At 40.7% G+C, this 14452-nt stretch overlaps 1 protein-coding gene across 2 annotated transcripts in view; it reads right to left on the reverse strand.

The window, feature by feature from the left end:
• Window positions 1-1908: 1908 nt before the first annotated feature.
• Window positions 1909-14452, reverse strand: part of mbtd1 (mbt domain containing 1) — a 47168-nt gene continuing 34624 nt past the window's right edge. For both annotated transcript variants that reach the window (XM_075457696.1, XM_075457695.1), the window contains exons 15-17: window positions 5363-5434; window positions 3788-3943; window positions 1909-3383 (exon numbers count right to left, since the gene is read on the reverse strand). In XM_075457696.1, the coding sequence (XP_075313811.1) occupies window positions 3265-3383; window positions 3788-3943; window positions 5363-5434 (347 nt within the window). In that variant the 3' untranslated portion in view covers window positions 1909-3264. The remainder of the gene's footprint in view (window positions 3384-3787; window positions 3944-5362; window positions 5435-14452) is intronic.

Consider the following 14452-nt stretch of genomic DNA (forward strand, 5'->3'; position numbering starts at 1 on the left):
GTGGAGATGCGTTCTCTGGAGGGACAAATCACGCTTATCCATCTGGCAATCTGATGGACGAGCCTGGGTGTGGCGGTTGTAGAGAGAACAGTACTTGTCTGACTGTATTGTGCCAAGTGTAAAGTTTGGTGGAGGTGGGATTATGGTGTGGGGTTGTTTTTCAGGAGCTGGGCTTGGCCCCTTAGTTCCAGTGAAAGGAACTCTGAATGCTTCAGCAGACCAAGAGATTTTGGACAATTTTATGCTCCCAACTTTGTGGAAACAGTTTGGGGACGGCCCCTTCCTGTTCCAACGTGACTGTAAAATGGTGCACAAAGCAAGGTCCATAAAGACATGGATAAGCGAGTTTGGTGTGGAAGAACTTGATTGACCAGCACACAGCCCGATTGAACACCTTTGGGATGAATTAGAATGGAGACTGCGAGCCAGGCCTTCTCGTCCAACATCAGTGTCTGACCTCACAAATGTGCTTCTGGGAGAATGTTAAAAATTCCTATAAACACGCTCCTAAACCTTGTGGAAAGCTTGCACAGAAGAGTTGACCCTGTTATAGCTGCAAAGGGTGGGCTGATGTCATATTAAACCCAAAGGATTAAGAATGGGATGTCACTTAAGTTCATATACGTGTAATGGTAGATGAGCGAATACTTTTGGCAATATAGCATGTGTGTGTGTATATGTGTGTGTATATATATATATATATATATATACACACACACACACACACACACAAATATATACATATATAGTATATACATACACATACATTTGTATGCATGTGTGTATTCTGCCCTCAGTCTACAGGATAACAGTGCATCATTTAATTTTGCAAAGCAAATCTGTCATTCTGTGTAAAAGAGTCTTCTGCTGGTCACATATAGTGTTTAATATTTTCTCTCTTTTTTGAGGTTTTAAAGCATTGTTTGAAAAAAAGTAATCTAACCATAAAAGAGTCGAGTGTTATTTTGGTAGCACACTGCAACCTCCATTGGAATTGAAAAAAAAAAGATAAAAGTTCCAAACGGAGTTTTACCTCTAGATACGAATACAGCAGCCATGATCTAAAAAACGCCCTTCTGAAACATATCAACCTTTGACACTGCTTGAGTGATGCCTTCTCAACATGAGTAATGATTGTATGGTGTGGATGACACGGTGATCAGTTGTGCCATCTGATTATGATTAGAATTAAGTTCATCCCTGATAGCAGCTTTATCCAAAGTGTACAGATCAAAGCTGTACTGTGAGGTTAGAATACTTGTCTGAATGTACCCTATCATACCAGTAAGGTTTTGTTTTTTTTGCAACACATACCCTGCATTTAGCCACACTTTGCTAACTTGTTTATTATATTTCTGTTAAATTAAAGTAAGATTTTCTTTTATTTCAATAAAAAAAAGTTTTCATTTCCACAGCTACATTATTACAGCACAAAACTGCTGTTTCTTTTTTAATACAGGAAAAAAATGCATTTCTCCTGGACTCATCAACACTGCAGAATTCATGAAACAGCAGCACAGTTAGTGGTAGTTTGGCCTTATTCAATTTCTTCAATAGGTCCCTGAAGCTCCACCTTAACTTTATTTTAACACCCAACACTGTCACTTTGTTGCTGTGTAGATGTGTACTCTATAGATTAAGCTTATTTTGGCTATTGTACTCTTCAGTAACCTGAGGGGAGATTACTAGCTGGACCATGAAAGAAAGCTTCAGTGAAAGCTGTTTCAAAATAGAGGTTCAAAAAGAAACACAACAAAACAAAATAAACCATGCCTTTAGCAACAATTTCATACAGAAAGTATTTGCAGAATTTAAATGGAATGTGAGAGAGTACTTATGTGGTATGTATCTACAAAAGTATGCGTTATTGTTTAAAGCTGCAGCAAAAAAGCGAAAAAGGTATGCATGTAAGTGAACCAAATGCAGCTTTAATGTTCAAAATAAACAATTGGTGGATTAAATAAATAATTAGAAAATCAACAAGTAAAATAAGGATCAAATTATTTCATATTGCAGAGAAAGAATTCAGCTTAACAAAAAGGAACAGGCTGTAACTTCTCTGCTGACCTATCAAGAGAAAAGTAGTTGTTTCCTGAACACAGAGTTGGGACAGCTGCTTGGACAAAGACATTTTCCTCATTTTTAAAATGATCAATCAACAAAACAACTGAACAATTAATCCTCAATAAAGCTATTGTTTTAGCAAAAGGTCATTTTTGATTAAATCTGTGAAATTATATTGTTGAGTGTAAATCTAATTTTGGTTCTGTAATGATTTAATTGGGAATAAATGCAGCTGTGGAAACAAAATCTGTAATGCTGAGCAGCACTGTACTATACTGTAATAAGAGTCCTCTTGAAATCTAAGTAAATTATATCTAAACTTTGTAGTTCTATGACAATAAGTCTCCATATACAATATGAATTTAATTACATAATGGAACAATGCACATTACAATTCCCACACAGCCACAACAAAAATCTAAATGCAAAGGAAGAGCATTAAGAAAAAGAAAAGAAAGGCCCCCAAATCATAACAAAATAAAATGAAAACTTCAAGTACTATTAAAGTAAAATTCACCCTGGTAATGTGTTCTAAAGAAAATAAAGAATATATACAGAACTTTGCTGCTCTCTCCACCAACTTCTGTTCTTTTTTCAGGCCGTTCAGTGGCTTACTCTCTGACCTGAAAATAAACTGAAACAACAACAACAACAACAAAACAACTTAAGACCTGGCTCAATAAATGGTCCTCACAGTTTCAACAGATCTCTACGTGCGGCCCAGATTATAGCAGAGGCAGGACGGGCTGATGTTGATAAGCAGAACCCTCCTCTCTTTGAACAAGGGTTGCTTTTTTAATTTAGTCATCTCTTGTCTGGAACAAACTGTGGAGCAGAGAAAGCTTGAGATGGTATAAAAAAGAGAATGCCCAAACATCTGTGACTCAAGCCAGGATGCTTTCTAACTCTTTCATCATACCGGTTTTTGATTGTGTAAGTTACACAGCTAAAAGGTTAGACAACTGCTCACAGGGATGTTCCCTTCAGGATTTTTCTTTTCTTTTTTTTTTTTTTTTAAGAAACATGAGATCAGCCTCCACTCCTTCTTCACTGGCATGTCCTGTGGTGACTCAACATGCAGCTTGTTGTCTGCAAAAGAGGGTGGAGGCTAATTTGACTTCATGTTCCCAATCTTTGATTGAATTTTCAAGAAATGTGTCCTTGTCCTGGTTCCTCCTGCTTATCCTTGTCCTTGTGACCTCAGGGCTCCTGTTTGATGTAGTAGCTGCCTGAGCCATTGCTCTCTTGGTCTGATGTGCCCTGTGAGAAGGTGAACTCATCCAACTCAGCTGTCTCCTCTTTCATTCTGAGGAGAGACTCTGCAGGAAAGGTGAGAGAAAAACAGCAGCTAATGAGCCACTTGTGTTCTGACAATGAATAAAATACATGCGGAGCCTTCGTCTTTGCCCTATGTGTTATGTTAAACCACCATGCATGACGAGCATCAAGATAAACTTCTTCAGAAACATTTTGAACATGCTTCAAAATGAAGACAACAATACTCGGAATGCATAAACTGGAATCCCTGTGAAGAGGACATAACAATTAAAGGCCATGTGAGAGACAAAGAACGTGTCCAAAAAGGTTGGTTTAAACATCAGGACAAGCAGTATCAGCAACCTGCAGTTTCACAGTGAGCCACTATGTATGGAACTCAGAAGACGGTCACCGGTTAAAAACGCCGCGAGGTGCCGTGCTGGTTTGATCGTTAGTGTGAGGTTACCTGATTTGTGGATTTGATGGAGATGGGTTCGTGGCCGGGGCCGAGTGGGCCCCTGGGCATGGTAAGGGGGTGGACTCTGTTCTTCATCCCCCGAGAAGCTGCTCCTCCTCCTGCCTGCCTGACTGAAGGGCCGTCGACCAACTGGAATCTTCCTCTCTAAACACCAAGCCAGACTCGGGTAAGCTACCAGGGGCTTATTACAAACGGGTTCAAATCATCTAGTGTGTTCTCAGTATTTGGGTTATGTATGAAGAAAGAAAGTTAAAAGGCTGGAGCCTTACGGTGAAACCTTAACCTCAAACCGTTGACACTTGCATTAATTTACCCAAATGAATAAGCCCCTGGTAAGCTGTATACAGATGGCCACACTCAAGTAAGCAGATGCACCATTAGCTACCAAGATGAAAGGTACAGCAACACTATCAATAGTAGACGAGTCTGTCTACAGCTCTTGTCAATATTCAAATGAAAGAATTTCAAAGCCAATTATATGAAAATTATTGAATTACTCTGCTTGAATGGAAAAAAAAAAAAGAGGAAGTAACAAACTAACTTTTTGTGAGAAAAACGCATAGCCTCATGTAATTCCAATTTTTGAATGACCTTTTACTTTAGGCGAATGGACTGTTTGGACAAAAGTGCTATATTCAAGAAATTCTGACGATTATAACTTTCTCCGCAGAAGATCATTGTCTATGTAAGCATAGCAAGATTCACTGCACAGGCGTTGTGTCTTAAAGTCACCTGAAAGGTGATTTTGTCACTGCGTATATAAAAATCAGGATTCTGTTAGAGGAAAGGGACAGCCTAAAAATGCTTAAAGTGAGCGCAAGTTGACATGAAGTTTTAAAGTGCTGTTTCTCAATTACAATTCCTGCTAAAAGGAATGGATAAATGTAATGAATGGAACATTATTAGGGATTGTGCAATATTCAGAAACAGAAAACATTATTGATTCCGTTTTTACCAAAAGATGGAACTTTGGAGCATGCGTGGAGCACCTAGGGCCATATAAGTGTAGTAGAGTATATATATCTACTTTGATTCCCTACCGCAGTCAAGTGGTTCCCAGACTTTCTTTACTGGGCCCCCCTTTGGTACATAAGAAAAATTTTACCAAACTCAAAATGAAAAGCCAATTTCAATAGACGCAATTTAATTGTTTTCACGCTTACAAGTATAATAATAATGTTTTGTTAACGATATCCGAATTTTGTCGCATTATATGTACAGAAATACAATACATTTAAATCTTAGGATTTTTTAATTAAATGTTTTACTATTAAAAAACTATATAAAGTGTTCAGAGCCATTGGAACATTAGCACTTTTTAAAAAAGCCAAAAATAAATCAAAACATCAATCACTCTTCTGCTCATAAATCTTTGTAATGTGATGCAAAAGGTCCGATAAATGTGTTGCAGAGTCTGAACCTGTGATGGATTCAGGAAGCAGCAGAGTTTCCAGATAAAGTTGTAGCAAAGTGAGGAGCAGAAGCAGAGGAAAAGGAGATGGAGGAATGAAGGAAGAAGCAAGAGGTAAGTAACAAAATAGTAGAGTGGGAGGGACAACTCACTTTTCTTGTGGCCTTTGTACTGTTGGGCCTTTTTCTTCTGCTTGGGCACAGACTGAGACGTTTCTCTGTTCCCTTAAATAAAAATAAATAAAAATTTAAAAAAACAACATGACATTAAACCACAATACACTTATGAACAATAAGGACAAAGTAAAATGAACACATGGGATCACAAATTCAACATATGGACAGTAAAAAAAAAATTGGATGATTGTTGTCAACACTTATTCCAGCTTTATGATCAGTCCTAGTATAGTCATATAATTATAAACAATAACAAAACCAACATATGGTTTAGAGCTGTCAGATAGTTAAATACTAATTGATACTCACAGAAACACCAGGAGTTTTAGAATCTGTGTATGGCTCTTGTATGTGTGAAAGAAACTCAGTCCAGGCGGGAAGTGGGAACAATTAAAGCTGCGAGGATCCTCATCTACCTTACTTTGCTCCTTGTTTTTAGCTGTCGGTTCATTTTTCAAAGACACAAGCCGAATGCTCTGAATGAGCGTCTTTTGATGGGACACTCCTGAATTAATAATGATGGTAAGATGCAGAAACAGTAATCAGAGATCACCTTCCAACAAGAAACTGCCTCAGTCAACAAAAAAAACCTTCACAATCCATGAACCAAATGATGCAAATCACCAATTTTGTAGCCTAAACTCTCACATTACTGCAAGTATCACATATGTATTTGCCCATATAGAATTCATCCATATTATATTTATATTATATTTTCTCAAAAATGTTATCTTGTAATATTAAAAAAAGAACTGAAACCTTTCAAAGCGTGTAAGCATTTTACAATACACTTTTATTTAACATCACAAATCCAGTATAGCTCTTGGCCTCACAATGCGACTTGATCTTGTGGTGGTGCTTTGTTGTGATCTTATGGACTAGCAAAAGCTCATTATCGCTGACTACAGTCTGTGGTATTTCAAACCTAGCAAACACCGCTTTCAGCTTTTTGATGAGTAATTGTGATTTTCTCCAACTCAAATCATCTATTGTAGTAGAGAGCTGCAACTATATACTGTCATTCCACGTGAATAAGATAGTGGCTACCACTTGCCAGGGTTGCTCAGGGACAGGAGGTGAAATCATCGGCTCCTTTGCAGAAGAGTTAAAACTCTCAAGGTAGATACTCCAGGATCTTACTTGTGCCTCCATTTCCTTTCCCATGCTGGGCCAGAATAACATCTCTCGCTTGCTGCTTACACTTATACCTCCCCAAGTGTCCTAAATGTAAGCGTGTTAGCATTTCAGCCCTGAGAGAATGTGGCAGGATGCCATTCATCTCTTGAGATTTTTTTCCCAATGCTCTAAAACAGAAGATTATTTTCTTTACTAGGGCCATCCTGTAAAGGTAACCTTTCTCAACACTGAGAGCTGCTTGTCTTTGGCTGTTGCGGCCCTGCCATTTTCCAGTCACTCACAGAAGCACTGCTGATCACTGGGTGTATTTGTGAGTCCATGCCTTCACTCAGCGAGCGGTCATCACCTTTGATTGGGTTTCTTGACAGTGTCTGCTTTCCCAGCTTGTGTGTAATGGTAATACCGCAGCTTTAAAGTTGCAGTATCATGCGTTGCAGTTGGGGTGGCACAACTCCCAATGACTTGTGCATCATTGCCTCTTATGGCTTGTGGTCTGATCCGACAATCACCTGTCGATACTGGTGAAACCTCTTGCATCCAAAGTGTACTGCGAACAAGCCCTCCACAATTTGTGCGTAGTTCTGTTCAGCCTCATTTAGTGCCTTATGGCGCTTTTCCACTAGCTCGGCACGGCTCGGATGCGTTTCCATTTACAACCGAGTATACTTCGTGCCTCCTCGACGCGGGCGGGGTCGGCGTAACACGGCTGTGCGACCAGGACAACAACAACATACAAGGAGGACATCGAGGCGCTCGTGTTGCTGCTCACCCTGTGGCTTTTTGTCGCACAGAAGGCAAGAGAAGAGAGCCAGAGAAGACTCCTGGCTGCCAGACAAAACAGTATTGAAAAGTGACGACACTCATCGGCCAATCAGTGGAAGGCAGTCGGCTGACGTCACGTTTTAGTAACGCTTCGGCCCGCTTGGAACCAGGGCTGAGGTGATACGGAAATCTACCTGGTTGCAGGTACTGCGTGGTAGTGGAAACACGCAATAGCGCGCCGCGCCGAAGCGAGCTAGTGGAAAAGCGCCATTAGATATGTACAGTGAACCCTCGTTTTTCGCGAGGGTTACGTTCCAAAAAGAACCCGTGATAGGCGAAATCCGTGAAGTAGAAAACTTTAGTTTTTTACAATTATTATACAATGAAATACTCCATAACACATTGAAACCAAAGAACAAAACCTTTTTACAGGCCCAAGCATTTGTTTAACAAATAAAAGTACTTTATAAACGTTTTTTTTATTTTTTTTATAAATAAATACTGTACTGTAAAATAATAATTTTAATCATCAATAGGAACGCTTCAAATTGCGGAGATCAGCACCGCCCCACCGTGACCCGAGTCATTGGATTAGAACGGGACACAATTAAAAATGATTATGAAAAAAAATACAAAGTACAGTACAGTAGGACAAATAGTGACTCACGTGTATTTCACTGCTCTTCTGACTAAGCCGCTGCATCCTGACTCCGCTCTGTAGCGTTTTTTTCTTCTAAAGCCTGCGGTGCAGGTGTGTTTTTTCGAGAGAAGAACATCGTTATCGGTAGTTGTTGTCGCTCTTTTCTCTTCTGGGCAAAAATATTCTTATATACCGACATGCCACCATCGATTAAGTTTGAGAACTGTAATAAACGGCTCATCAAAGGGTCCCATTCTTGAGCTGCTCGCTGAAGTTCAGTGGCCATTCTCAGCATTGTTGCTAAGCGACCAAGTGTTAGTCCATCCTCCTCATCTTTATCCACACTTGTGTCCTCTTCTTCCTCTTCTCTTTCATCATCGTTTGGTGGCTTTGTCATTTCTGCCAGGTCTGCATCGGTCAGCGGATGTGCGTCTGCATCAATCAGGGCATTAATGTCATCCGGAGTCATGTCATTAAAGGCTTCTCCTCCAAGCTGTTTAGCGAGATTCACAGCTGAGTGATGGATCTCGTCAAGCGAGCCTCCGGTTGGGTTTTGCACTGCCTCTGGCCACAGTTTTTTCCAGCAGGCATTCAAAGTTTCAGTTTTCATCTCCTGAATGGCCCTCTGAATATTTTGGAGACATGACGCGATGGTGTATCCACGCCAGTAGTCAGTTACTGAGAAATCTTGATCCGAGTCCATAGCCTCAACAAGATGTTGCGCGTATAGAGCCTTGAAAGCACGGATGATGCCTTGGTCCATGGGTTGAATCAAGGATGTAGTGTTTGGCGGCAGAAATTCGATTTGCACACCTTCATACGCCAAATCACCATCGTTGTCAACGAGCAGAAGCACTTTAAAGTCTAGTCCTTTTCCTCTCAAATAACACTTGACCTCCGGGATGAAACAGTGTTTGAACCAATCCAGATTGAGCGCTTTTGTCATCCAAGCCTTTGCCTTGTGCATCCAGTAAACGGGCAAAGCATCCTTATTTTTGTTTTTCAGTGCTCTGGGATTTTTAGACCTATAAATAAGCCCTGGTTTCATCAAAACCTGCAGCATTTCCGCACATAACCAGAGTCAAACGATCTTTTTGGGCTTTAAATCCTGGGGCTTTGGCTTTATCCTGCATGATGAAGGTGCGGGAGGGCATTCGTTTCCAAAATAAGCCAGTCTCATCCATATTAAAAACTTGTTCAGGCTTATATCCCCCTTCCTCAATGATCGCTTTAAATTTATTGCTCACGAACGCTTCTGCTCCAGCGGTATTCGCAGAGGCGATCTCTCCGTGCAGAGAAATTTTTTTAAGTCCAAAGCGTTTAAATTTTTCAAACCAGCCCTTGCTAGCATTAAATGCGCTTGGTACTGCGTGAACAGCACTTGATGATGGCCCGGTATCTGCATCCTCCTCCTCTTCCCTGTCACTGTCGCTGTCAGCAAAGGTTTGATACAGTGTTCTAGCTTTTGTGCAGATAACGTTCGTATCCAGCGTAATGGTTTTTTTTCTGCAGTCATTAATCCACAAAGCTAATGCAGACTCCATCCTTACCATGGACTTGTTGCGGACAGTTGCAACCCTTTTTGCATCCTTACTGAAACTTATTCCTGCTGTCGTCCTTATGTTATTTTCCTCCTCCTTTATGGAACGAACGGAAGATTCATTAATTCCGTAATGACGACTTACAGCCGCATAGCTTCTACCTTCCTTTAGCATGTCCAGAAGTTTAACTTTTTCTGTGATAGTTAGCGTCTTCCTCTGCCTTTTGGGCCCGACCGCAAGTGCCTTTGTCGGTGCAGAACGTTTGTGATGTAATTTAGAGAGGGAAACAAATAATGTATGGCTTTGTTCATTCAACAGGGGTCTAGACACACTCAAAGCTTCCCTGTTTTTGGCATTTACCCACTCAGTAGGTTCTTTAATCTTTTAAATTATGTCCATTTTTTCCATTCAATTTAGTTCGCCTTTGAGACGGCATTGCAAGGGTGTACTTCCCAGGAATCGATCTGATGCATTGGAACATGTCGTCAAACTTATCTCTAATGCTAGTGCTTGGCTGTACATTTACCTTGAGTGCCAACTTAACCCAAGTCCCAAGTTCAAGTCTGGGCGTGCTCGCAGGGCCAAAAGAGGAAGTGCATTCTTTGTGCATACAATGTCAAAGTCTAGCATGGCTATTTCATCTGCACATAAGCTTGCAGAAGCCGTCCACAACGAGTCTCTGACTGCCATATCCTGAAATGGTACTATCTGGTGGGCTCAGCACTACATTTCCAAAAAGCATGTAATGTTTCAGCTAGTTTAATGTTGGCCTTTGCGCCTGTGTCCAATTTGAATGCCTCCCTTTTCCTAATTCTACCTCTACAAATTCCTGTTCTCTGGTTGTGTTTGCTTCGTGATAGTGTCAATAAAAAGTTAATCTGGTGGCTGTTCCACTGTCTCTGCGACAGCATGCAATTTGTTAAGCTTGTATTTTGTCTTTGTTGTATTTGTGTCCTGCAAATCCCTTTAAGAATGACAGGACTTCTTACATTTGTTGCATTGGCATCCTTTTTCTAGACAGCCCCCACATGCTCCACATTATTTGTTACATGCAGGAATTTTGCTGTCAGTCCCACTTACTGTTGCACATTCAAGGTGTGTGCACTCTGGCTTGATTGGTTTTCTGATAACTGTTGGAGCAGGGTCACTAGCTGACGAGCTCATCTTCAGCTGTTGTTGATACAGCTTGTATTGCCCATGCTACAACAATTGCATGTTGTAACATTAAGTCTGGACCACAACATAGTAGTTTCTCACACACTTTCGGGGAGTTTTTGCCAAAGATAACCGTCTCTAAATATTACGACACTCTTTAAGAAAATTTCACTTTTTTATCATCAACTTCAGCTCAGTTACAAATTGGTCAAAACTTCAGATCCCTGAACGTTTGGTGGAATTTGTATTGCGCAAAAATTGGGCTTCTGTTTTAGTTTACCATGGACTTCAAACTTGTTGTAGTGCGTTTCCATGCAGTTTCTTTCTTTCTTCTGCAGAGTGTCCATGTGCTTAAGGCATAACTGCCCTTATCGCTAATCCAGAGTAGCAGATACCTGAACTTTTTTTCCTCCTTGCGTGACCTAGTGAACATTAGCTCTACATGCTAATTTCTTCCACGCGTTGGGAAAGTTCAATCCATTCAAGTTATTGGGACACCTGCATGTTCCATCTTCCATCGTCAGGACTATGTGAACACTGTTCTATCTGACACCATGTAATGTCTTCTCGTTTACCTACATTAAATTGTCTAGATAAACAGAAATGACTTGCTTTTACTGGTGCTGCGGTTTTCAATTAACTTTTTTTAATTCACATTTTCACACTGAGGCATGCGTAGTTTACCTATCAAATAGAACATTCTGAGGATATTACAAACAGAGACCCTTGTGAAGGCAACACCAGAATGATGTACAAACTACATTGGTGACCTGCAGCGGGTCCGTCAATATCAATTCAATTCAGTTTATTTATATAGCTCCAAATTACAACAAATGTCATCTCAAGGCACTTAAATAATATAGTCCAATTCAAGCCAAATTGGAGTTCAATTCATTGTAATGATAATCAATTTAAAAATAATCCAATTCATTCATATAGAGCCAATTCAAAAACAATTTCCTAGCTAAGGAAACCAACAGTTTGCTCCGAAACTTGTCTTCAGTCCAATCTCCCATTCTGAGCATGCATGAGGCGACTGTGGAAAGGAACGACTCCCTTTTAACAGGAAGAAACCTCCGGCAGAACCATCAGCATTGCATTTGAATTAACACATACTTAACCAATCTCAACTAGCCAATTATACCAACTTCATTGCTCTGACACAGAGACACATACACACTCACATCCCTGGAGATTCCCAAAGATAGACACACAAACATTGCATCATATTGTGAGGCCACATTTGTGCGGAAAAACACACAGCATCCCATACATACAACTAAAAAAGTAAAACTTTTATAAACACCAAATATCCTAGCACAAATTTCCAACACCAGTATTTTGATATTTGAATGGCTGAAATTGCGAAAAGTTCATAGCTTAGTTTTGGGTTGGCTGTAGCTCAGCTTCCCTGGGCCACAGGTCCGCATTGCCCACCCATTCATCCATTGGTGTATGAATGTGTGTGGATATCTAGAATGCGGCATGTAGTGTAAAAGCAGTAAGTGGTTAAAGTGGTCTTTGTTTACACGAGCTCAGGACAGTTTCGGATTTCAATATAGAAAAAGTACACCGTTAAGAACTCTAATTTCAGTCAGTGCTTCTATGAGTATAGTATAAGATCGCCAACAGCTGTTGGACCTACGGTCATCCGGTGTTCTCAGCTTTGTGGACGCAACTAAGCAGGAGCGTTTACGTAGCTTACCCCGGCAAGCACCCTGGACAAAGTCGGCACAAACATCAAGGAGGCATTCAGGCCAGCCCACCATCCCCACCTTGGTTCTTCGTATCACTCTTCTGTTATGCTAATTCAAGCATACAAGCCCCTGCTAATCTGAGGAGAACCTACAGTGTGGCAGATACCACTGATGTAGATGAGTACACCATGTCTGTGTCAGCTTCAGGGTTGGGGAGTAACGGATTACATGTAACGGCGTTACAGTAAAAGGATACAAAATAAAAGTAACTGTAATCCGTTACAGTACAAGCAAAAAAGATGTACTCAGATTACAGTTACATTCAGTGAGAATGGGGGTTACTTAACAGGATTACAATTTGTGCGAGGTTGCAGTGACAGAAGTACAGAGCGGCAGGGTCGGACTGGGGAAAAAAGTCGGCCCTGGCAATTTTCCCCGGGACCAGCCCCCCCTCAGTATTAATTAGTATCTCCAATCTAATTAAATAAAAATAACAAAAAGGAGCACAGACCGCTCATACAGTCAATGGCATGTACCCATAGAAAAAATACACACTCACACACACGTCACACAACCTGACTATCGCCTGCTAACAACCATGATCAGTAACCAACACAAACCCAGACACATAATGGCTCGGCGGCCAGCAATCGGATAAACCAATGAAGTGAATCAATCCTGTGAAAGAATGAAAACAAGTGAATGAAACCTGCACTCACCCATTATGAAGTTAACTCTGCCAGCCCCATACTCTTGCCCCTGCTCAGCCAACTCCTTGACGTCGGGTATGGTTGGTAACGTTACGGCGGCTAGCATTAGCAACGAGGCTGCTAGGCTTGCTAAATCGGTAAGCATTAAGCATCAAGGCTACTGAAGAAGAAAGCTAGTCTTTTTAGCTACGTTATATTATCATCTTTCTTCTCGGCTATAAGTTAACCTTTGTTTACGGCCACTGGCCCTAACCTGACGCGCTAGCTGTCAAATCACCTGGAAGTTTTCACCGGAAGTACTGGCGCACACACACAAGCAAGGGTGTGCAAAGAAAAATAAAATGTGATGTAAAAGTCTTACTTTGCTTATTTATTACTAAAGTAGAGCACTTCATTGTCATTGCACATGTATTAATGAAATGCAGTTTGGCATCTTATCAAGTGTAACGCGTGCAGATTGTATAGCATGCAGTATTTAGAGATAAAATGCAGTTATTTACAGCTAGTGTAAGGAAAGATGGTTAATAGATATGTGCAGAATAGATCAATTACCTAGGGAAATGCATGTATGTGCAGAGAATGTATAATGTAGTTATGGCAGTACAATGAAAAGAAAAATAGCATGGTATAAATAAATGTGATAAATACAGATGGAATCATACAGATAATAGGCTACCATAAATAGGTAAAAGTAATCCAAAAGTAATCCAAAAGTAATTAGTTACATTACTTTTTTTAAGTAATCCAAAAAGTTACACTACAATTACATTTTAAACAAGGTAACTTGTAACTGTAACGGATTACATTTTTAAAGTAACTTACCCAACACTGGTCAGCTTATATCAGTAAATGCACAGAAAACTTCAGTCATCAAAAACATCACCATCCAGGACTTTTTCCATGACCCCTGTAACACCAAGAACCTGTGGCAAGGCATTTGGGCTAACACCAACTACAGGACAGCCCTTACGGTGTATAACGATGATGCTGACTTCCTGAATGATCTAAATAACTTTTTTGGAAGGTTTGAGGTGCTGAACAGCACCCCTGCTGTGAAAGCTGTCCCCCGCCAGAATGAGAAGGTACTTTGCCTCAACAACATGGACATGTGGCGGTGTCTGAGGAGAGTCAACACTCGGAAAGCCCCTGGTCCAGACAACATTCCCGGACGGGTGCTGAAAGATTGTGCTGACCAGCTGGCTTGTGTTCTAACGGACATTTTTTACACCTCGCTAGACCAAGCAAAAGTCCCAGCTTGTTCCAAGACCACCTCTATCATCCCAGTGCCGAAGAAAACCCCAACTACTTCCGGCCTGTCGCAGTCACACCCATTATGATGAAGTGCTTTGAGAGCATCACATTACCTCCACCGCACTGCACAGACATCTTTTCAGTTTTTTTTCACTACTGCCACCATCACTTTG

Source organism: Odontesthes bonariensis, chromosome 23, assembly GCF_027942865.1.
Source record: "Odontesthes bonariensis isolate fOdoBon6 chromosome 23, fOdoBon6.hap1, whole genome shotgun sequence".
NCBI classification, from domain to species: domain Eukaryota; kingdom Metazoa; phylum Chordata; class Actinopteri; order Atheriniformes; family Atherinopsidae; genus Odontesthes; species Odontesthes bonariensis.